The sequence below is a fragment of the Phoenix dactylifera genome, chromosome 8, assembly GCF_051530095.1.
Source record: "Phoenix dactylifera cultivar Ajwa chromosome 8, Ajwa_hap1_PhDact_Kaust_v1.1, whole genome shotgun sequence".
NCBI lineage: Eukaryota > Viridiplantae > Streptophyta > Magnoliopsida > Arecales > Arecaceae > Phoenix > Phoenix dactylifera.
The window spans coordinates 2,731,505-2,756,367 of record NC_143197.1 but is presented as its reverse complement, the minus strand read 5'-3'; the positions used below and the strand labels follow the sequence as shown (position 1 = coordinate 2,756,367).

General features: G+C 41.0%; 2 protein-coding genes and 1 long non-coding RNA gene across 4 annotated transcripts; 2 read left to right on the top strand and 1 right to left on the bottom strand.

Moving 5' to 3' along the window:
* Positions 1 to 46: 46 nt before the first annotated feature.
* LOC103708797 (beta-1,4-xylosyltransferase IRX9-like) lies at positions 47 to 3,688 on the bottom strand. Its single transcript, XM_008793886.6, has 3 exons — positions 2,645 to 3,688; positions 1,440 to 1,719; positions 47 to 353 (listed from the first exon to the last, which is right to left on the bottom strand). The coding sequence occupies exons 1-3, from the start codon at positions 3,274 to 3,276 to the stop codon at positions 204 to 206; spliced, it is 1,062 nt and encodes a 353-aa protein (XP_008792108.3). The 5' UTR covers positions 3,277 to 3,688; the 3' UTR covers positions 47 to 203.
* Positions 3,689 to 6,860: 3,172 nt separating this feature from the next.
* Positions 6,861 to 11,870, top strand: LOC103708805 (uncharacterized). Of its 2 annotated transcripts, XR_016396116.1 has the most exons (4): positions 6,999 to 7,480; positions 9,512 to 9,923; positions 10,432 to 10,549; positions 11,160 to 11,727. It is a non-coding gene; the product is annotated as an uncharacterized LOC103708805 (long non-coding RNA). The 2 variants fall into 2 exon arrangements; XR_016396117.1 differs by lacking the exon at positions 10,432 to 10,549 and having other exon boundaries at positions 6,861 to 7,480; positions 11,160 to 11,870.
* Positions 11,871 to 20,240: 8,370 nt separating this feature from the next.
* On the top strand, positions 20,241 to 21,871 carry LBD1 (LOB domain-containing protein 1). The gene is made up of 2 exons (XM_008797030.6): positions 20,241 to 20,559; positions 20,773 to 21,871. The coding sequence occupies exons 1-2, from the start codon at positions 20,317 to 20,319 to the stop codon at positions 21,112 to 21,114; spliced, it is 585 nt and encodes a 194-aa protein (XP_008795252.4). The 5' UTR covers positions 20,241 to 20,316; the 3' UTR covers positions 21,115 to 21,871.
* The last annotated feature ends 2,992 nt before the right edge of the window (positions 21,872 to 24,863 follow it).

Sequence of the window (24,863 nt, the reverse complement as noted above, 5' to 3'; positions counted from 1 at the left end):
AACCACTCCATTATAATATAAAGAGCAGCAATCAGAGTGAAAAGAATGCGGAAGAACAATAATAAATAATATTGCTTGGGAGATGGCGGATTCCCCACAAAAAGAAAACAAAAAGAAATCAGAGATTTAGCAACATTTTTTTTCTCTACAATACAACCCTTCTTTGGATCCTCTATTCTTCTCTCTTTTTCTTTCGTTTTTTATTACCTCTTGTTTTGTTTTTGGTGGAACGGGAGAGGAATGACTCTTGGTACGTGGAGGTGCCACAGCATGATCTTGGAGCTGTTACGAGGAATACATTTCAGCTTGGTCTCATCCTCTAGGATCACCTCTTGGACAAATTTGAAGGAGTCCTGAAAAATATATAAGCGGTCAGCAACAAAAGATGGTGGGTGGGTGGGAGGATCTTCTCAGTGGACTTGCCACCACCAGCCAAGTCCCTTGGTTAAGGCCATATTGGCAGTCCTAATCAATCGTCCCTTTCCCAAGTACTTGGCCGTATAGAGTGAGTTGGATGGTGTTGATTCAAGAAAAGAATGATGGAATTAGTTAATAGCTCGCTTGAGCTATGAATTAGCTAGAGTGCTATCGGATCTTTACTCGAATCCAATCAAATTGGACGGTAAAAATCCTACATAAATAATCTGAATTGGTGGATGTGATCTGCTACTTCTAAATTACTTATATATTAATAATCAATATAATTTGTAAATCCATAGCTTATGATGGTCAAAAAATTGCATAGTTTAAATAATATTCAATTATATATATATATATTTGATTATTTGATGCATAAATTAAAGATCTCATATTATATAACTTGTAGTGAGTAATTAGTTGAGCGGTAGTAGATTACAACTGACTGGTCAAATTGTCAATATGAAACCTATATTGTCCAATATATACTTAGCTGGATCCGAGTAGAAACCTACGTAAGTGTAGCCAAGTCGAATACTCTCTCTCTATATATGTATATATAATAAGCTTCCTTCTATTACAACCAAACTCTGACTTCTAAGCCCTGCGGGGTTGCGGGGTTGCTTTCAGAAGCACTGCTGGAGTGCATTTCATATGTGCGTTAGTTAAGTCCTAATTATGGAACACGGATTAATTGGCTAGTTAGAATAAGGAAACAGTAGTCTAAAAGATATCAAAGTAGATTGACTCACGCAACCATGCAAATAATTACAAGCAGGAGATTAAGTGACAACGCACCGAATCGATTTGACAACCTACCAATTTCCAGACTAGCTTAGGTAAGCCTGGGTATTAGGCCACCCTAACTGTACTTTTTTTTTAGTTAATTAAGAACAGGATCCCTACAAGTAGATAATTAATTTTTAAGCAGAGACTTTAGTTTGGTTCTAGAAATCAAGCTTCTCATGTCGCCATGAACTACATTCTGCATATGATACCATAAAAAAGCATTAATGGCTGACCTGCGACGTGTCCGGCATGGAAGTCGGGCGACCCCATCTCTCGGGATCCCACAGTATCGAACTATTGAAGGCGAAGCCTGAGATGTTAATCCTTGCAGGTTTTGAGGCAATGCCCACAGTGCCCGGATCAGCACTGGTTCTATCATTTGTGGTGCCAATGCCATAGCTGAGGTCTCCCACAGGCCATCCCACAACCTTTGATGATCTGCAAGAAGGCCCTTCCACCACCACCCTCTTCCTGTTTGCCGACACCATCGCCACTGGCCATGTCCCAAAAAGCCTGCATTTTGTCCAACCAAAACATCGATCGTGTTATTTATCATTATTTCAGGAAGATAATGACAAAACAGTGGTGTTAGTCTGAATAGCACTTTGGAATCTAAGCAGCGGACAAGTTTGCAGGACCTCGCAGGGTCATTTAAAATTCTACCGTTATGATAAGAGTTGAATGGGCTCCCAATTATTTTGCCGACAGAAGGGAATGTACATGGTTTCCCCTTATTAAGTTATATGGGAACTATTGAGAAGCATGTGAGACATCCTTAGAAAGAAAACAACAAGAGTTTGGTCAGAGGTTGGCTGGAAGGACCCGTTAAAACAAAGACGTGTTGGAAGGCTACTCCCTCTCATGGTATTTGGACTTGAAGGTCAGATGTTAGAACTTGGATTGATCTCCCACAGTACTGATGATAAGACTTTAGAAACCATGAATAGGAATAGATGAAAGAAATGGAAAAGGAAGCATCAAAGAAAGAATAGTAGACACAGAGGTCTCATTACATAATTATCTTCTCTACATAAGTAAAGCCTTTTTTTTTTTTTTTTGAGAGAGAGAGAGAGATGAAAATAAAGTTATGTTCGCATGAACTTTCCCTCTATTAGTGCGATGGAGACCGCATAACTAAAATAAATGATTAGAATCGAAAGCAACCTTCAGTTCAGTTATGAGGGATGCAGAATTTTTGCGAAAAAAGGCGAAATTGGGAGAATAAACTCATATCATTTTTCTTAACTCTTTGTAAAAGAAAAGATTAAAGAGAAATTTCGAATTCATGATGTATAATAAAATAGCCAAAGCTCTTGAATATCTCATTTAAAATGTCTCCTGGCAGAAAAGACACCAAAGTCTTAAGTAATTCATAAAGGAACTCAAATTGAAGTAAAAAGGCAGCAGAAAAGAAGAATTTAGGAGGAAGAAGCCATACTCAATCTGTCTAATCTCCTCGAAAAGTTGGGAATCGTAGATGTTGGAGATTCCGGCGAAGTGCACAATCCCGGTGAGCCGATGGTGCTCGATGTGACCCAGCGCCACATTCCTCTGGTGATCGGCCTCTGCTTTGGCATCGGTGAAGTTCTCCTTGAAGGTCAGATGCCTGTACATGATTCCGCTCTTCCTCAGCATCTCGGCGGTCGCCGAAGCATCGTTATGGGCCTGCACGACGATCCAGAGGAGCGGCGGAGGGACCGACCTCAAGGTCTGAGCCAACCTCATCAAGAAAGCTTCCTGAAACTTGTCGCCGGACCGAGTTGTCGTGATGACAATCAGAAGATCTCGAGGAGTTGACTCCAGCGGGAGGTCTTTGCCGGTCGGGATCTTGACCAACAGGCTTCGGTTGAGGCTGGGAGGCTCGACGGGCTTCTCCAAGCCCTTGTCGGGCTCGGCTGAGATGCCCAAATTCTTTATATGCCGGTAGGAGACGAGCTGGCCGGAGAAAAGCGAGGCGGTGTTCGTGGGGGCGAAGCCGGTGAAGAAGCCCATCACGAAGCAGACGGAGAAGTGGAGCAGGGCCTTCTTCCAGAGCTGGATCCTCTTCTTGGATCGATCGAAGCTGCTCATTTTTTCCCCGAGAAGAAGACGACGAAATCAAAAAAAAAAAAAAGAAAGAAAAAATGCAAGAAGAGGAGAGAGGGATTGATGCGGAGGTTGGGGGAGGAGAGGGTGCCGGATTTTATATTTGGATGAGTTGGATGGAAGGTGAGCCGGATCGTTTTAAAAAGGCGGGAGCCAACGGCTCGATCCACTACCAATCATCAGGTGCGAGGATGCCATTGTTTTAGGTGGCTTGCCACCTTTAATTTCCGATCATCAAGTCATCACTTCAAGTTAAAGGAACGCTTCTTATTGGCCCAAAGAAGAAAGGGTTACAGGAACGCACAGAGAGAGAGAGAGAGAGCGAGAGAGGGGCAGCCAATTTTTTGGTTGGGATTAGAACTCGCCACCAAAAGTTTCAGTAGAATTAGGCAACCTCGTTTTCTTCTGTGGAAACCAAGGTCAATTGTCCATAAGCACAATGTAGTGGGATCCACTGATTTGTATTTTGTGTAGAAAAGCCATTTGTAGTATTATGCTTAACATACCACTTGATATAAGTCCTGACCAACATGCCTCACGAGGAAGTCATGTATATTGTTTTTACTGGAGCTTAGGTCCAAACTATTTGAGGTGCGAATAGTTTTGATTTAAGTCCAAACCCAGTTCGGCGTATCTTTAAGACCCAAGTTCAACCCTAGTTATATCAATCGGTTCTCGAATTAGAATACTGAGAAATAGACTTGGTTGGGAACTCAAAAAGACTTCGCAAGTCGATTATTAGTTGAGTATTATTGGAGGTTATGGTGGTTGCGATTCTCAACCCACCTTCTGGAAGATGGGTGGGTGTAGTATTGGGACACACTTATCCTTAAATTTAGCCAATGCAGATCACATGGTAGTTGGTTTACATCTTTAGGCAGGATGGGCATCATTGGCAACCAACAGTGGGAAACCTCATGTGCAAGTCTGTTTTTAGGTCAGGATCAAAACTATTCACTTGTTTTTTTTATAATGGGATCAAATTAGACTTCTAAGTGCAAGTTTATTGCAGCTGGAACCAGTCCCACTTTGATGGCAATATGGTCTAACCTTTCAAATTGCATTCAAACTGCAGTGGTGTTAGCAATTTTGGTGCTGGACATTTCATTGCAAGAGCAACCTGTTAGGATAATTTTGTAATGACAATTTTTGGATATCATGCAAAGACATTGTGGCAGCAAACTCACAACGATGCATAATTTAGAAAACTAATGAGATAACTCGCGCAATTTGATTAATATGTTATGATACATAATTTGTTTTTTTTGGGAAGAAGAGGGAGGCAAGGTCACCCAAATTTTATTGAATGAAAAGTGATACGCCTCAGAACAGACCACAGTCGCTATGGTAGATCGACCATTCAAAGCTTACCACGAAGCTGCCGATCAACCAGTCAAAATGTTTGAGTTTTCATTTGTCATACTTTTTGTTCGTTTTACGCAGTTCCTATCGGCAAGTGACATTTTCTGCTCTTTCTACGAACCATGCGACCAACCTAGAGGTGCGTTGAGAATCCTTCGAATTTCAAATTCTCTTTTCAGCCGGCAATACCTCGGTCATGACCACAAAATATTTTCATAACTGTGTGGACGAGATGTATGAAGCATGATGTACGAGTGAGCATGATAAAAAACAGCAAATTCACACACCCGAATTTCTCGACTACAAGTGCCGAGCCTCATCTATATACATTATTCCTGAAGGATCCTTCAGGTAAGTACTCTCGTATTATCGCTCTGCCACTCTCACAATATTTTTGCTATTCTATAAGAGTCCGTTTAACTTAGGTATTAGAGGGTTTCTGTCCGACACTCTCCAACAAGAGGACTTCTTCACCTTTGTTGTTTCGGATTAGGCATCGAAGCAAAGATCCAAGCATGATATTCTCTTCTCGATAACATCTTGGGAATGACCAATGTTGCAACCTATTGTCATCCGAGTATAGCGACTACCACTTCGCCATCTTGGAGACATATTGCAATCTTCGACTAACCTCTACGGTCTGAACAACTAATTATCCAAGTCCTGCAGCAGCCCAGCTAGCTCGGCATCTTGGTTGGACCGATTTTTAGTGGCAATAGAAAGAGTGCACCAGAGGAAGCTGAAAAGGAGGACCTAAGAGCTTACACCAGCAATGTAACCTAGAACACCAGTACAAAACATTATAGGAGGAGCTTAGAGAGGGAATGATGACCCCTTCTGATTGCATGACAGAGACCTGTCATTTATCAAGCTCAGCCCTATTACAGATGACAGCTGATCCAAAAACAGAGTTTTAGAAAATTTCAATTAAAACCTCCTGCAGTTAAATTTTTTTTATTTAGTCCCTTGAGAAAGAAAATGGTATGCCGCATATATAGATCGCGAACGTCCGCTTGCCAGCGCCGCCGCGATGGAAAGGGTCAAAAGTCTCCAGTAAGATTTCCCCGTCAGAAGTCCAAACTTTGCGCTCGTCCATCCAGCCAGCTGGAAGCAGCTGCCTCTGCTTCAGACAAATGAGTGCTGGTTTATTGTAATAATTTTGGTCAGGCCACGCAAAACTGATTCATTATAGGTGACCATGTTTGGAGATCTTTTAAATTTTCAAACATGATTTTATCGAGTTTTAAAAAAAATCAGGGTTGATATTTTTTGTAAGTGTTTTCCTAAGCATTAATCTTTGTAGTGTTATATGTGAACTTAGGAGGGCTTATTAGCATCACATTTAATCTGTTTTGGGCAAATCAGTACACATCCAAATATTTATAGTGAATCACTGGGAATGTTTTAGAATTCAGATCAAAATCACATACACTAAAGATCAGAAATTTAGAACAAAAAAGCTAAACCATGATCACCATCCATTTAAATAAATTTCACGTATATAGCCTTGTATACACCTGACACAAATATAAAATTAAAATTTACCATACTAAATGGTACAATACCACACAATCAGTAAAAAGTTTTATATCATATTGATATATATTTTTTTTGGTACAACGACTGCTCATCCTATTCTGGTATAAGTGCAGCTATCAGAATTAAGAGCTACGATCTGAAATAACTATGAAGGAGAGATGCCTGGTGTGTCTAGAGAACTTTATCGGTGTACTGTATAGGAGGCGATCCAGTCGACGGTTCTGTTCGCCTTCCGATATACATGCACTGTCTGAAAAGCACTGCAATCTCTCCCCATCTGCCGAATGTCGTCGAGTAGAAAGCATCCATCCTAGTCATATTGATATTTGGTATATCTCATTACCTTATATTATCTCGTATGTTGATAATATAATAGAATAATATTGGTATAGGATGCAATATTGTGACGATTAATCTTGCATAAGATAATATGCCATAAGAGGGATGTACAGCGAGTACTACTTGTCGATACTAATTACCGTTGTTGTTCCAGTCAAACGCTGCCACCGCATCGGCGTTCCACCCTGTCAAGCTCGGTGGTCCAACCACACCGGCGTCCCCAACATTCTACTACGCCGACAAAATAATAATAATAATAATAATAAAGTACTTGTTGTCGTCTCGTTTTCCATCCCAACCCTCCGAGATCTTTTTATTTTTGTTATGTTGTTGCGTGTGTGGCCCCTGTCCAGCTCGACACTCGCGTCGGGAGGACGCGACGGTCCCCGTCCACCTCGAATCCGGTCAAATCCCTCGCCGACGATGAGCCATCCAAGAAAAAGAGAGGGATGCGGGATTCGCGAATTGATTGCAACCTGGGGTGGCCGTTCATGGCCTCGACCAGGCCATCCCGACCTACGTCGAAAATCTGCCAGCCGAAGGGGAAGCACGATCTCTGGAGACGAGCGCAAGATTATTGCGGCTTCAAAGAACCGCTTCTTGTTTATGTCATCGATAATCTGGCGCGGAACCTTCAGGTGTTCGATCCCCGGTGCAAGAGAAGCAATACAAAACGCTGTCATGAACCACTGGTTGTTTCTACTTCTAATGACCCTTCTAAATTTGACCTATTTCTCACGAATATGGGGTTTGCGAGGGTTTCGCCACAGAAGCCCCCAAGTGGGTTGTCAAACATACCACTTTCTAATGTCAAGCGGTTGCGGTTCGCACTTCCAGCTGTTTCCTTGACGGAGCTGGTCGAGTTAACCTCGCAGTCGAGACGATCCTCGAAAGAGCATCTGAAAAGAAGAAACTATTCTCTGTTCAGGATTTCTTTCAGAGGCAGAAGGTATGTGGTATTAGATTTAGACTTTCTGGTAATTACTTACAGTGTCGGCATCCTTGTAGCTGTCCTAGCTGTTCTTTGTTATTGCTTAAAGTTAGTATCTTTCGTACTGTTTTTGTGAGGCCCAATAGTCCCACATCGGAAAGACTCGTTCCAGAGCCTGGGCATATGAGGCGGGTGTCTCCAAATCCTGCAGACGCGTTTTGGGAGGAAAATAAAACCGGGGAGGGGTGAAGGACGCTTGCGTGAAGCTCCAGAACCGGACAATATCTGGCAGGGGAGCCCCGTGTTCCCCCCTCATGTGGCCCCCACGTGGGTACTAGGTGCCTCACGTGCCTCGCAGAGGCGGGGGCGTGACATTTGGTATCAGAGCCGAGGACGGCTCTTGTCCGATGGTGGGAAGGGTGTGAGGCCCAATAGTCCCACATCGGAAAGACTCGTTCCAGAGCCTGGGCATATGAGGCGGGTGTCTCCAAATCCTGCAGACGCGTTTTGGGAGGAAAATAAAACCGGAGAGGGGTGAAGGACGCTTGCGTGAAGCTCTAGAATCGGACAATATCTGGCAGGGGAGCCCCGTGTTCCCCCCTTATGTGGCCCCCATGTGGGTACTAGGTGCCTCACGTGCCTCGCAGAGGCGGGGGCGTGACAGTTTTGACCAGCTTGTGATAAACCATATCGATTGTTAAACAATACATTGGCACCTGTTGTTTTCTTGCTTAAGCCAATGGAGAAAGAATTCAGAGATGACGTGTATTTAAATTTGTTATTATTTTCTCGGAGGAAGAATATGATAGACCATTCTGGGAATTTATACTGCGGAGGTTAAGGAAGGCAAATTTATTAAAGGGTTGGGAAACTGCTAATGATATTTATGATGAAATGGTAAAAATTGCAAGAAAAATTTTGGTGCTTGCTATTGCAATCAAATTAGTTGACCCGAGGGCCATATTCTTCTTTTTAAAATAAGTTTTGGATATGCAGGACCTGGAGTGTTTTATAAGGTTGTATATGAGAATTATGTTGAATGTGGAAATCCATTATGAAGGAAAACTTAGAAGTCGGGAATTTGGAAGGCAGGAGTTCCTTGGCCCTTCTAGAAAGCAATTTGGAGGGACTGGAGAAAGTCAAGGTTTTTATGTGGCTTGCACTACACACAGGAGAGATCTTAACAAGAAAAGGGTGGAGTAGGGGCACAGGATGTAGCCTCTGCGGAGCAAGAGAAGAAATGGTGTCACATCTCTTTGTGAAATGTCCTTTTGTTAAAGGCCTGTGGTTGCGTCTCAACATCAGAACTTGGCCTTCTGAGCTGCGAGACCTTTGGATGCTGTGGAGAAGGAAGAATCTAAAGAAGACCAATGGAAGAGCCTGGCGGTTTGCTGTCACGCTGGCTTGAGAGGAATTTCCGGGTAAATCTGCAGAAGAAATCATCCATCTACTCAGTCCTTCAGAAGCCTTTAGAGACGTTTGTACATTGGGGGAATCTGTGTAATGGGAGTGTTGCTGAGAGTCATAACTCCCTGGTTGACTTGCTGAATCCTCTGTTTCTGAGATGTGCCCTTGCCTAGTTTTTTAGTCCTTCATTCGGGCCCCTGTACATTCCCTACCCTTCTTGTACCTTCTTCTTCTAATTTAATAAACTCGGGGGGAAGCTTTTCGCTCCCTCCTTTCACCTCAAAAAAAAAGAAAAAAAAAGAAGGAAAACTTAGAAGGATAAAAGTGCAAAAAATTGATCAAACTAAAACAGAATGTTGGACACCCCATCTTTTGAAGTCAGCTGACATAATGAAGTTATCCAGAAGGAAACCTTGGTTTCTAATGTCAGCTAATATTATTAATAACATATGATGCAGCTTGTTTACTACTTTACTTGATGCTCTGTAATGTCATTCAGATATAATGACCGCCTCCATGTTGCTTTGCTCAGATTTGAGAAATTTCTTGGATATCATTGACATGAACAATATACAGATTTAATTCAGAAACAGTTAGTATACTCATTGCCTGATGTTCGGTTTTGTTTGTTACCAAATTCAGGTGATTTTGCAGTAGCATGCCTTCTAAATTTTGTGACACTTGCATGATGGCATATGATTAGCTTCATACTGATGGAGCTAAGAAAATTGCTACAGGAAGGCGACTTTTTGAGGAGCTGTACTTGAAGACCTTGAAATTGCTATGAGAAGGGAAGACTACAAAGGAAGTGTGCTAGAGAATTTTTGTGCCACACTAGATAACACTAGATGAGAATTTTTGGGTGGAAACAATTTTTTTCCTTGATGGAGGAGGAGCCAACATCACTGACAAATGCTGGCCTTCCTATAAAAGAAGTTAATGATATTGCTATGATGCTTTATCTGAATGCAAATGCTGGCGGATCTATTTCTTGTAGCCATTTTTGGAATTTCATGCTGCTTCTTCCTTTGGAGCGCCTTGAAGATGATCCTCGGTATGTCAAAAGAAGTTCTCATATATAATATCTCCCATTCCATGTTGTCCCACTTGTAATCGGCCCAATTTTCAGCAAAACATTTCATTCAAACTCTTTTGTTTTATTATCAATTTTGTGTCTGAATGATAAACCATAATACAGGTAATCAATAACTTCACCAAAATTGATGCGTCTTTTTCTTTCTTTTTTCAGTCCTTTGTTTTTGTTGAATACATAGTGAGTAGGACCCACCATTTTGGAGATTCCTTTACCCGACATTCATACATACATCAATGTTTACAATCTTTGAGGTTAAGAATACTTTCACACACACGGAGAAACATACTAACGCATACAAATGCATGCATAGCTACAAAGATGTAAATGTGCTGAATTGTCCCAAACCTACCATGCTGGATTATGCATACTATCTGAACATATCCATTTTTGAACATTTATGGTTCACCTATTCTTTGGGGCCAAATGTTTGTTGATATTGTAAAGATATTTTAATCAAGCTGTGCAGGAACGTATCATATATTACACTTGACTGTTTGAAGCAGCCACAGTTGTTTCTGATTCACCACCTGTGGAAATAGCTGCTGGAGATGTTCTAACATCCGCAATGGCAGGATTCCTTGCAGGTGCACTTTCTACTTCTGTGTTGCATCCTCTTGATGCCATGAAGGCAACGCTCTCTCTCTCGCTCGCTCGCTCGCTTTCTTGATTTGTGTATGTGAATTAGTTCAAGGTCTTACATACACTTCTTATTGAACCATGTGAATGTTAGCCACCTCTTAGTATGGAAAAATGATTAAAAAATAAGTCACAGAATGGACTGATCGACTAAGTTAATTATCATTTAGTTTTGAATATGGACTTCAGTCTGAGTGGCATACTAGTCATTCAACCCATGGTATGATATGTTAGTTGGTTTGAACTTGGAATAATGTTTGAAACCCTAACTGGATGGTATCATCCCTTCTGTTAAAGTTCGTCTTATTTTCTTTTCTGAATTGATATAATCTGAAAGAAAGTTGAGATGATATTTGTCTTTGTTTTTCTCTAGCACATTACCATCACCTTGCAGGTCTGGTTTTTTAACTTACGATGCATACAAGCTCGTTGTAGGATCAGTAGGTGCCATTCGCATATGGAAGGAATGATGTTAGGTTGAAATGCCTGTTGGAAGATTATACTCTTAATAAACCCTACTTAGTACACTTATAATTTGTTTATTTCTTTGTGATTCAGGTGCAATATGGATCAACCAATACCGACTTCAGTTTTCTGCATACACCGTTAATGCTTTTCGTCAAAATTCTCTCTTCAAACTGGAACAGCTTTGGGTCCCTTGGCTGAGGCAGAGCAATGTTCAGTAATAACAGTGCATGATCAGAGGCAATGTGCTCCAGATGCTGTTCAACCGCTCTCCAAACCTTATTCATAGCTTCCCTATTATGGCACCAAGTAAAACAGTTGCTAGTGAAACCAAGTCCAACGAAGCAGAACTATCAACAAACTGTCAAAACTGATGAACCTTGGGAGTTACCTGAAATGGGCATCCCTCTTTCTTATCATGGGCATCCAAGGTACGTTAAAATCACCTGTAACACTAGTTCAGAGAGCAGCAGTAATCACTTAGAAGATCTATTATAATTGCTGGAAGGACTTCTACTAATATACTTGTGAGGATCTATACAGGCGTGTTTAGTCCTACATCGACTATGCATTAGGTATATCTTGGATACTTACATAGGATCAAGAAATCCAAATAATATCTTTTGGCTAGCCTTTTTAGATGAAGTCTTGGGTTATTTCAGATGGTATCAGAGCAGACTCGGTCCATAATCTTTGTGGATTAGGATGACACTGCAGTATGTGCCTATCGGGCTAACCATGGGCCGAGCATGTTATTTGTGATTGGATTTGTTGTATTTATGAATATATTCGCATTTATTTGAACCCTTAGTCTGGTAAGAAGACCAGGACTTAAATGAGAAGAGTATGCGAGCATCTGCGCAGGCATATGTTTACTCCTTTTTTAGCTATGCACTGAGTAGAATTTTGAGGACTTATATAAAACCAAAAAATCTAAATAATATCTTCTGACTAGTTTTTTTGGATTAGATTCCAAGTTATAACAATAATAATATTAGCATTTTAAAAGGATTACATGTGCTAACGCGAAACTTGCGTCCGAACTAGTCTCAGCAGTAGACGTGCTAAGACTAGCGCAAACATGGGAGACTCTTTTGTACATAGTATAGCATAAAGATTTATTACCAATCTTATAGAGGATTAATTTTCTGTAGAGCCCTACGGGTGGTAATTCATATCTAAGTTTCAAATGTGCTGGCTCTGGAATCTGGATCCAACCTGAGGCATAAATTATTACATATTACCCCCCTACAGAACGTCGACATTATATGCAAATATAAATTTTAAGTTTCAACGAGCCCCGGCATGCAGCCTGCTGGCATTAGCTCAAACTTAAGTTATGCATCATTACAGACTTACAGTTAGCACAAGGGGTCCTTTTTTTTATTCTTTCTTTTTTGTTAATAACACCCATGGCATTTTAATATTGGATAGGAGTTCATATTGGTAAAGCACCACGAGGTCCCGACCTCCCTCTCTCGCCGGCTCCTCCTCGTTTGGTTTATTCTTGCTCTCTCCAAAGGCTTATCATAGAAATCTTGGTTGGGTATATGAAGAGCGAACAAACCAAACGAGGTCATCAGAGATGGTCACCAAGTTGGGCGGGTGTTTGTGGGCTAACCCATTGTGCTGTCTTTGCGGAAGATGTGAGCTGGGTTGGTGTAAGAAATATAGAAGGGTCTTTTTTTTTTTTTTTTTTTTTGCTAAAACAAAAGGAAAAAAAGGGAGTGAGAAGAACCTTACCCGCGTAGCAACTCTTACTGGGCCTCCTCTCTGCTGGAGAATGTTCGATACGGGCAGACAGGTTTTACTCATACCCTCTCCATCCGTGGGGGAACCTTACGTGTGAGTACGTCACACCAGTACCACCTAAGTAACGGCAGACCAAATAGTGACTCTACCGAGCAAACCAAATGGGGGGCATCAGGTCTCCGTATTTAATCGACGCCCATACGTTTCGAACCTGGGCCACTCCGGTGGAATCAAAGCTCCATTCCCACTATGCTACCACCTCGGTGGTAATATAGAAGGGTCTTGGGTAGGCCTAAACCATACTAGGCTCGGGCTTGTTTACTAAATAATATTTATGTACACCCAACATAGAGGAATAAGGGTCGTGCTGTTCCTTGATTGGTATGCAGTATGCGCTATTCATGTGACAAAATCATATGATACCCTGATTGGTTATGCAGTATGTGCTATTCATGTGACACAATCATATGATACCCCTAAGGTATGCTTTTTCTTTGTAAAATAAAGTCCATGAACAAATTACTGTTTGTGGGAGCAGACATGAGGAAACTCCAATATCTACTGGCTTTGCACTCAAGATCATGCAGATGGTGGGTGGCTAGGGCAGGCCTTGCATCTTTCACAAGAAAGAAGGATTCATTTTCCTCAGCTCGGATCCACCATCAGATCGCACAATGATCGCTTTGAGTCTGTGCTCTAGATGGCTAAAAGATTTTGGGTTGCTTTGAGTCCGTGCAAGGTACGATCCTACGGTCAAAGTTGCAAAAAAAGATCAATCATCCTTTCGTGCGAAAGATGCTATCCCAACCACACCCATGTCAAATATTTTACCTTCAACCAGCTTTTGTATTCTTTTTCATGGAGAATGAGATGGCTAACTCGGGAAAATCGCTCAAGAAAGTCACTCGCCGTCTTCCACTAATCACGTCGCTGCGTTATGCGGCACAATCCACCATGCCTATCCAGAGCCCGCAATCAGAATACATCACGCAAGCTGAGTGGCTTTTTTGAGCTACACAACCATTTTGGTCTTTTTGGCAACAGTACCACTATTCTACCAAGATCATGCCAGGGTTAAGCTAGCATGCGTTTGTTTTTCTTAATAAACATATTATTATGGATCAAAATCTTTGGTTCTAAAACCTTTGAGGTGACAAAATAACACGAACAATTTACATCGTAAAGTAACAGGATGACTCCAAACTTACATAAGGACTCGTGCGGGCGTGTGTTTAATCACACATTAATTATTCGCTGGATAGATTTTGGATATTTATGCAGGATTAAGAAACTCAAATAATACCTTTCAGTTAGTCATTTTGGGAGAAGTCTTGGATTTTTACAAATGGTATCACAGCAGACCCAACTAATTGCCTGTGTGGACTAGGAAACACTACAACACGGGTTTATAGAGGTTGACCACGGGCCGATCGTGGTGCTTATGATTAAATTTGAATGGATTTGAACCCTTAGCCTGGCAAAGACGTCAAAACTTAAACGATGAGAGTATGTGAGGACCCGTGCGGATGTGTGTTTAGTTCCATATCGGTTATTCGTTGGTTAGATCTTAAGTATTTATGCAGGACCAAGAAACTCAAATAATATCTTTCGGCTAACCATTTTGGGTGAGATTCTGAGTTGTTATAACTTTAGGCGCCGCAGTGAACAAGTTCGCATGTTTGGGCAAGCATTTCAAGCCGGACCGACACAAGAAAACCCGCCATGATGCTACTTAATTCATGGTGCACAATCCTCATAGATTTTTTCCCTTAGTTTCTCCCTACAGTGATTTGTCCACAAGCATGGATGCGGATCAGCTCGCAAATGCCTGCAAATTGGAAACGCTACCAGCCGCCTAACGAGGCTGTGAATCAAATCCACATCTCTGGATGGATTCAATCCCGCATGCAAATTTTTAGGCAGATGCAATGCGTGCAAGCTGTTGAACGTGTTCAGCAACTCTTTACAGACATAAATTCCAAATCATCAACTTAAAATAGGAAAATTGCAAACCTGCAATTCGAGCCGCATTTAGTCCATGGCTTTGGCTTGTCATCATCTTGTTATAGACAAAAACGACGCAGAACATGGATGCCACCTCTTAGTCTACTAATTAGTAGATTAGCAGAACTTCATTGGATAAACAGGGCCCACAAGGAAGGCCTTCCTTTATATAATTCATTTCCATCCGTAGAAGTCTCAAGGGTAACATGGGATATGATCGCCCAAGTTGCGAAGTGCCATTCGACCCCCCTTATGTTGACACCCCGTCCCTCTCTTCAGAAATGCATGGAAAAAAAGCTTTGAGAGAGATGGGATAAAAGGAAGTGGGGATAGAAAAAAGGGGTCACTTAGCGTCATCATACTAACATAACATGTCTGCATGAAGAAACCAAAGAGAGTGACACTTGTTATATATGATCCAAAGGATGTGTTTGTGTGTATGTGTGTGTGAGAGACACAGCGAGAGGTGGGAAAGGTATGGATGAGACTTTTCTTGTGGCATATAGCGGTAGTAACATCAAGCCCACCCTACTCTAGAAGTACCTTGCCAAGTGGGAAACTAGTAGGATCCAAGCGTAGCATGGGGATGGATGGGATATGGCCTGGCCTGGTGTGAACCATGCATCCAAACCATTGCGAGCTTGGTTGGTCCCTGCAGCCGCCCATCAATTACGTGTGCCAACTAACTAATATTCTCCTCATAATGATAGTGTTTTGACCGAAGAACGAATAAAGAATTTTCGTAACAAATGTTTCCCAACACTAATTGAGCAGGTCTTTGTAAATTATTTGCGAGTCTGTGACACATCAGCGGCGAGATACGTGCCGGGTGCTGACGCATGCCACGTGTGTATGTATATATATATATATATATTGTGGTGTATAACTTGGTCTAAGGGGAACCTTGGCATTCTTTGTTGTGGAATGATTCTAAGTTGACTGGTGATTATCCTATATGTAATTGGAATGCTTAGACATGAGAATTAGTAATATTCAAGCATAAATTTGAGTTATCTGTTCCTTTCGTTTTATTGAAGAGAGGATTTCAGGATCATTTTTGGCAGAAGTTATTTGTGTTTGAGCATGATATTTGCTTAGGTACGGTACCGAGTAAATTAGATACTTTCGATAGAGTTGATAAGTAAATAGGATACTTTCATTAGGGTTGATAAGCTGATTAGATGAGTGCAAGGGCATTAAGCTTGTAAAACCTATATTAATTACCTAAATCGGAAAGGTGAAGGTACTAGCTAGTCCATTGATAAAAATTATTGATGGTTGTATTAAAGCCTGAAGCTATATATGTTGAGAGTCATCGCTTAATCTAGTTATGCTAGAATTATATCCTAGTTAGTTATCCTTGTATTATTCCTACTTTTCTATACTAATTTCATTGTAGTTAAAATAGCTAGTTTGTCTTCTTGTGGAAGTCCTAGTTCATGCCACCTAACTCTTGATTTGATTCTTTTGCTTGAATTTGGCTCAAGTTTTGGAAGAAGATAATTAAACTATAATTTTAGTCAATTATCATGTCTGCTTTGTGATGAGAGTACCAAAGTAGTGGTCTTCGGTTGGATGGATTTCTTTACTATTTTGGTTTTGGTGGTAAAGCACCGGTGCCAAAAATTTTGGCATGGGAATCTTGGCAGAGTCTGACTTAAACTTGGTTGGAGGGTAATTTTATATGATGCGCTGAATTAATGAGCAAGAGTGAGAGTGCGTCGGACATCCTAGCGAGTTTTTTTGTTTTGCCATGAGCAAAGCATGCGTCGAGCCTTTTGCCTTGATCTTAACTTTATTTTATAAAATTTATTGCTCTCTCTTTCCAATTTTTCTTCTTCTTCTTTGCTATATTTTCTTGCAAATTTGTTTTTTTCTTGCTGCTTGTTTACAGTGATCTTGACCGACCAATCTTATTCCATATTATTACCAATCTACAAATTATCAAATAGTGTCTAGATTTTCTGCAAAGCTATCATATTTCATACCTCATAATGGATTAGAATCAAGGCACCTGATTTCATAATGGTTTCACATTTATTCTCCTATAATCATATAGGTTGGATGCATGTTTAATCCCACATAAGTTATTTGCCGAGGAGATCTTGGATAATTATACAGGATTAAGAAACTCAAAAAATACATTCTCGCTAGTCTTTTTTATTGAGGTCTTAGGTTATAACAAATGGTATCAGGGCAAACTCGGCTCATAGTCTATGTGGATTAGAGGATATTATAGCACAAGTTTATGGAGGCTGACCACGGCCAATCGTGGTGCTTGTGATTAGATTTGAATAGATTTAAACCCTTAGCCTGATGAGGGCGTGAGAGCTTGAACAGGAAAGTATATAAGAACTTGTGTGGGCGTGTTTAGTCCCTCATGGATCGTTTATTCGCCGTATAGGACTAAAAAACTCAAAAAATACCTTCCGGCTAGCTTTTTTGGATGAGGTTCTGAGTTGTTAATAGCTTGTCCGACGGTAGATATAAAAGTTTTTGCTATTTATGAGTTAATGCTACAAAATATGCACCAAGATACATGCAAAACCAATGCCAACATGATCAATGGAAACCAACTCATCTGATGCAGGCAATGCGAATCTCATCGCTCATCAAATACATATTGGCGTGAGTTGTATGATATAGACCGGCGGATCCATTTCCTTAAAGCATCATGGCATGTCTATTCGGGAGACCCGGCGTTTCGGAGCTTGTGAGAACGTTGGACGGGAGATTGTCACAAATCGCGCAGAAATCTCTACGATCAATACTAAATTATTTATCCCTCGAGAAAGAACATCATTCTAGAAGAACAGTACAAGGATGCTACAACTGTACAAAATCTAAAGAAGCTTAAACAATGGAGATGAAAGGCCACATGTTTGGGGCTAGATTTCCTGCCGATAGCAGATAAGATTTGACAAAGCATTTGAAAAATAACACGCTTATTTAGGGTGACACACGAGAAGGTGCGAAAAAAAAGAAGCAAGAGAATAGAATAATAGCTTAGTGGTGACTGATGACGTCCCCTTTCTTAGCATCCATGTTTGGGATTGACCAGAAGTAAAAACTGGCAGTGAAAGGTCTCACACCCATGGTTTTGTGATCTTCCATGGTGGATGGGTAGGTCCACACGGCATCGACCCAGGAAAGATGGCAGACTTAGGACACGGAACGGAATTCCAACTCCTAACCCACCTTCCACCACACACTACGGAAGAGGACTATGTGACCTCCTTTTCCAGCGGGCGAGAAGGGGAGGGGGACCCCCTCGGTGGAGAAAAAATGGAAGCCCTCCCACGCTGGGAGAGGCTAAAAGGTGGCATTTAAAAGCTAGAAGAAATGGTGCCAAGTCTGCTACGGAAGCGATGGAGCGTAGCTTTCTCGTGCCCAACGAGCGGACCGCCTCCTCAACTACATTTTGACCCTAACCTTGCATGCTGTGGTGGTGATCAGGATGGCATGGCATTGGCTTAATTTGGACCCGCGTCCGACTCGTTGGCAATTAGGTTTCTAGCTTTGGGGAGGGAAGGAGTGGAGGTTCTTCTTGCTTTTACCAACAAATCATATGATTTCCTGGCAAAGGATCGGCAATGTAGAGATGGTGAACTAAAATCATTCATTGTGTCCTTGAAGAAAGGGATCTTCGTCTCGATGAACCAAACACATGTTTCCTATTGTTGAAAAAGAAGAATTAGAGAAAAAAATTGCATTTTTGCCCGTCAGTTACAATGTACAGGAGCAGCCTTTATATGGTACTAGAAGACTGGCAAAATTTGGTAAGGCCAACTAAGTTTAGCACAATCAATCAAGATGAAATTTAGTAAGTTCGGCTAAGTTTGGCATAATTAATCACATATCAATCAAGATGAGGTTTAGTTAAGCCGACTAAGTTTGATACAATCAATTAATCAATGAATTCAAACATTCCTTAGGTTGATCGATTAAGTGAAATGACATTGAAAAGGGACTTTAATAGGGGAATTTAGTTGGTATCATTATTTATTCCTTTGGGTCTTTCACTGGATGATTTGCATATTCTAATTATGGGCCTACATTGAGAATTTTAAAGCACATGGCAATGATAAAGAATGTGCAACCATTGAACACCTCCGCCTACGGCGAGTATTCTAAAGGAAACGGCTCATTACGATTGCTGTCCTGACCCTTTTCTTCTCTGTTTTGATATTAAACAAATATAATCATTGTACCGCAACTGAAAGGAGAAAGAAAAGGTCTTCTTTGAAGTAGCAAAAGGTGTGATAGGGTTGTTTTTAAAAATGCAAAAGTTCACATCATTCATTTAATTCCTAGGCGCAATTAGATTATGCTCGATATAGGCAATATTTTGTTCTCAGAAAAGATATCGTCATATAGCCAGTACTTTAATATTGTTATATATAATTATCCGTATGATACCAACTTTATGGAGATTTCCTATCATTTTCTCTAGAAAAAAGTAACACATGATGTTGCTATTATGTATAATTTCACATTGTTAGTTAGTGTCACAATTTTCAAGATTACAGAAGCAAAGTCAAGCTTCGGTCGAAATTCAATTTATTTGAAAACTTATAATGCTAGTTTATTTTGATTATTATAACACTCACAACATTTCTACTTTGTGACCATCAATTATTAATATAGATTATTAAAACCATGCTCATCCTTTCACGAGCAATTTATTTTTGTTTGGAATGTAAATCTTGAATCATTCCACTAAAAAAAGCTTGTAATGTTAGGTGGACCTCATACATAGTTCCTCATATGGGGCGATGGAAGACACACACTCTCTCTCTCTCTCATCTTTTATGCATCCATGTATAAGAGAACTCTACTCAATTAAGGGGTAAAGACAAAATTCAAAGGATTTGGCCTTAGGCCATAGTTATTAGTGATTGCACTAGCCCCTACCCAACTTGGGTACCAATATGTAATCAGATAACCATCATAGAAAGTACGGATGTAACATTTTGGCATGAAATAGGATAACTTCTCTTTTTCTCATTCCACACTTTCCTCATTTTCAAGCATGAATTAGTCTAAAAGTGCTCATAAAACTTCCCGTCGTGTTGATCCGGGCACATGCATGCCATGTTCCCAACTATTTGAATATTCTCTGCCCTCCTAATCTCGATCGTGACAACCATAACTCCTCGATTTTTCTCTCCCGTCTGTAGCCAAAGATCACATCCATCCCTGCCATCCTCGCCTAACAAGTAGCTAATTTTACCTCGTAGCTGGAAACAGGCCATTCCCAGAAGCCCCTCGGCGGCCGGTACGGTGCAACTGCGCCGTTTAGATTGGAAAGTTCTGGCCGCTGAGGTCAGGTCTCGTCAAGTCTTACCTCATCATCCCCCTCGGCCTCCATTTCACGCTCTCCCTCCCTCCCCTCTTCTATATATGAAGTCTCCTGGCCTCGAGGAGCCCCCCAACCGCGTTCCAAGAGGCTCCCAAGTCATTCTTCCCCGTTTAATTATCCTGTTCTCCTCCTATGGGGTCGAGTGACACCACCACCTTCCGCCACCACCCCTCTTCCTCTCCTTCCTCATCTCCCACCTCCTCTCCTCCCCCGCCTCCTCCCGTAGTGCTCAGCCCCTGCGCCGCCTGCAAGATTCTCCGTCGGAGGTGCGTCGACAAATGCGTGCTTGCTCCGTATTTCCCCCCCACCGAGCCCCTCAAATTCACCACCGCGCATCGAGTGTTCGGCGCCAGCAACATTATCAAGCTCCTGCAGGTAACACACCACCATCCTCACCATTTTAACCACTTTCTGAGCTTGCGTGCTGACTTTTAGATTTAATAGTGCAATTGCTTCATCAAGCTGCAGCATTCCCTCATGGAAACAAGCTATGATATTCAGTGATTACATCAAATTATCTGATTATCGCTTTATCAGACAACTAGAATACAACTAATCATTGCTCGGTGAAAATCCAATGGTTAACAGGATCTACCAGAGAGCCAGAGGGCTGATGCAGTCAGCAGCATGGTGTACGAGGCCAACGCGAGGATCCGAGACCCGGTGTATGGTTGCGCAGGGGCCATCTGCCAGCTCCAGAAGCAAGTGGGCGAGCTCCAGGCTCAGCTGGCCCGAGCACAAGCCGAGCTCGTCAACATGCAAGCCCAGAACGCAAACTTGATCGCCCTCATCTGCATGGAGATGGCTCAATCCCAGCAGCCAAGCACCGACAGCCTCATCATCACCAGCCCTTACGCCTCCCAGAACGACGGGTTCTTCCTCGATGACAGCAGCCATGGCTCGCTGTGGGAGGATCCGCTGTGGACATGAGCGGCACTGGATTCCCTGGCATCAAATAAACGGATCTAAGATCCAAACTGCTGATCATTAGGTGATCATCAGGAGAAGAAATTTGAGAGAAATGAACTGGCGGCGATGGGATAGCATCGATTTGTTATTGTATGGTTAAAAGAAATCCATAATAACTATTAGTCTCTTAATTTTAACGTTGCTAACAAGATGGACCTTCTTCTGTTCTTTATCGGTCCTCCCAGCTCAAAAAAGAAGAATAAAGGGTTGCGACTTGGAAGAGAACACGATGTTCTAATTGTTGAGACTGGTTCCAATACAAAGTTCATCATGAGTTCCCTTGTCAAACATACTGTAGGCTTCCCGACTGTAAATTTTTTCCCTCTAAGAGGCATGCGTATATTAGTGAGTCAGCAAGCTAAAATTTTAGGTATGAATACTCCTGACGATTACAAGATAAGTCAGCACAAAAAACGTGGAATGCAGGCGAAAGTTTCAAGCCTTCAACGTTCGCTTGCTCACATGATTTCAAGGTCTTATACGGAGTCTACAAGTCGAGCCAACGTACGTCGTGGTGTAGCCACCTTCCGTTTCCTTGACGGAACCTTGGGAGTTTGAAGCACATTTGGAAAAGGGGTCCTTTTCCTACGCCTTTAGAAGTTTAAACCATGGCAACTTCCAGCTTGGGTTCCAGGTTACCTGCCATGAATGGATTGGTGCACAGTGAAGTAAAAGCCAATTCTATCGTTCTCGTATCTAGCTAACACCTGTTCGGTAGAGAGACCGGGACCGGCAAACCAATTAAGTTTTGGCAATTGTATTAGGTCTGTGCTAAGAGTACGGCCTCCTCTCTCTATAATCTATATCTGTTTCCTAATTAGATTGATTAATTGCCTAGAAAACATTAGACCTCTATAGTCGCAAGGTTTTGGAGTCTATCTACCCATCAGCTTCTTTTGTCGTCATGCAGAAAAAAGATACAATGGATGATGCATCTCGACCCTGATATCCTATGGTTATAGTTATAATAACCATTGTTCCATTCCAAATTTAACAAACGTGAACTAATTACGACATACTGTAGTTCACCGCACTGTAACACCATGGCTGCCTGGGCATGAAGTCTCTTTGACAAGGTTGGGAAACAATTAAGTAGAATGGAAATAGAAGGGGTCTCTTTAACTCAAGTTATAGTTTCATAATTTTTACGTACTTCCAAACAAAAAATATAATTGTTTAAGTACCAAAAGCAATGTTTTTAAACGTACCAGTATTCCAAAAATATAAGTTTGCTGGCTTGGCAACTGGGTTTTTGATTCATCTTTTCTATTCCTTCATCGGCTTCCTCTTCTTAGAAATTCTAACCATGAAAGAGAGTATACTGCAACATGATTCCATCGTTCATTTCTTCTAATTAATTATTATAACTTAAAATTATGCGCAATCTCTCCTATTTTAATGTATACGATATTGGATATTACAGCTGACACATATTGCATGCCCAATTTTGGTATGATATCACAACTGTCACATATTGCATGCAAAATTTTGATATAATATCTAAGATCAATTTGTAAAAAGTATGGGATCTGATTGTTATATTCAAAATTAGTATTTCTATCGAATCATAAGATTTTAATATTATGTTATACTATATCTGATTCTTAGTATCTTTTTATAATCACGAAATTTTATCTAATAGCTCAACTTGTATACAAAGCACATCAGTGCTATGAACAGAACAAAGCAATTTGAATCATATGTATCGTAGTGTTCCCAGATATATACCTGCACTTCTTGCTATGCTTGTCTGGAGACCAGGCAAGTAACAAGACATTTTATTGGCTGACTAAACGAAGAAATATGTCTGTAAGCGCATGCACTTCGGATTCAATGCCTCATACTTAATTATTTTAAGTTGGTAAGTTCTGAAGAATAGAATGACGCATTAGTTCTCGGACTCCTAGATAACATCCATGCAATTCTTCAGCATTATTCTAATCAAGTGTGTGCCTAAACGCACTGCTGGGGGCTACCATCTGCAGCTAGATCACACCAGTACAAGGCCAGCTTAGCCACCTCTGCCAAACCTAAGAGGATCTAGTGAAGCTTCCAGGTCAGTGAAAGAGGCCTGTTTTATTCTCTAGTTGGAACGGGGACAGGAAAAGTCGTCCTGGGATAACAACTAAATCGTAGCAAAGTTGGAGAGCTGGCGCTATTCCAAGCGTACTAAAACCCAGCTGATTTGACTCCAAAGTGGTCCTCAAGGCCCAAATATTTCCACGTATACATATACGAATCTAAAAAGAAAATTAAGTACATATCCAGATACAAGTCTGCCGACTTTCTTCATTTTCCTTGGTGGACGTGTGACTTGGGGTTTGATCTGAGTCAGAGAGAACAAATTCTTGCAGCCTAGTGGAGGAGGTGGGTGGAGAAAAACTACATATCTTGGTCTAGTTAGCAGGAAAAATCAGTATGAAACGAACTCTGGATTTCAGAGGTGGTCTTTTAAGAGGCAGACCCTGCAAGTTGATCGTATACCATTTTAAACTAGACTTTGTCCACAATTAACTGGCAGTCTCAAGTCTCTGATCAGTCTCATTTTTTTTCTTCAAAAAACTATTAATGGATATGAACTTAATTGCCCAAGAGAAGGGCTCTAATATTGATTACAAAAATGTTTCATGTGACTTGAAAATTTGGACGTATGACTTCTAGAGAGAACCAGTACTTCAACTAGAGACCTTTTAATTAATTTCCAATAGGCAATAGCCCCCGTCTTATACGGGCAAACAGGCTATAGCCTTGATGGACGGTGCCAACCAGTGCAACTGGTAAATTAAGTAGTTGGGAATATGTTATAAATATATGGTTAGACTTTCTCTCGTGTAGTTCTAAAAATAAAGTTACAAGTATATGGTCAACCCACTTTTAATTTAGAGGAGGATATATTTGGTTTCGAACATGAGAAGGCAGTTAAATTCCGAAAATCTAATACGAGTAATTATTTTATCATTTTTACGAGATTATTGGTGGTGTTCCTATGAAGGCTTCCAACTTATATCATTCTTTTATTGAATAAAGTGATCCTGTACAAAGCTTAAATAAGCAGAAATACAGCAAACTTTTTCTTTACATATCTTCGGATACTTTCTCAGTTATTTGTCTCAGGTATGAAACAAGGATATTAGTCATTAATGTATCTTGTGAAAGGACTTACCAACACCGATTTCGTCTAGGCATGGAAGTCCACAGTCTTAGTCCCTTTTTCAGTTCTTCTACGCTGCTAGCTTTATGCTGAACAACTAGTCCAGACTCTGGAAACTGAGGAATTTTCTGGTCTGCTCAGACTTCTTCTAATTGCAATACATTTAAATCAAAAAGGAATTAAGTTGCCTCATTGCTAATTTCTATCATCCTTGCACAGTTCACATGAATCTTTCCAACTTTGATTGAGAGAATGTATGTCACAAGTATCTTAATGGAGATCCATTGAATTGCATGTCTGATGATAGAGCAACCACCCGGTTTTTGCATTAGATTATATCTGCCAACAGGAAACCATTTGACTAGTTTCATTTTTCAAATGTTACAAGGGATCTTTGAAGTCTTAACCCCCACATAAAAAAGAAAAGATTGAAGGGAAATGTTAGCATGAGCTAATGGGAAAAGAGAAGACCTACGTAATGGAGGGCACCGAAATGGGAACTAGATACGTTCTGTTGGAAAGTTGCCTTCACATTTAACCAATATGGGACCCTTCAGCC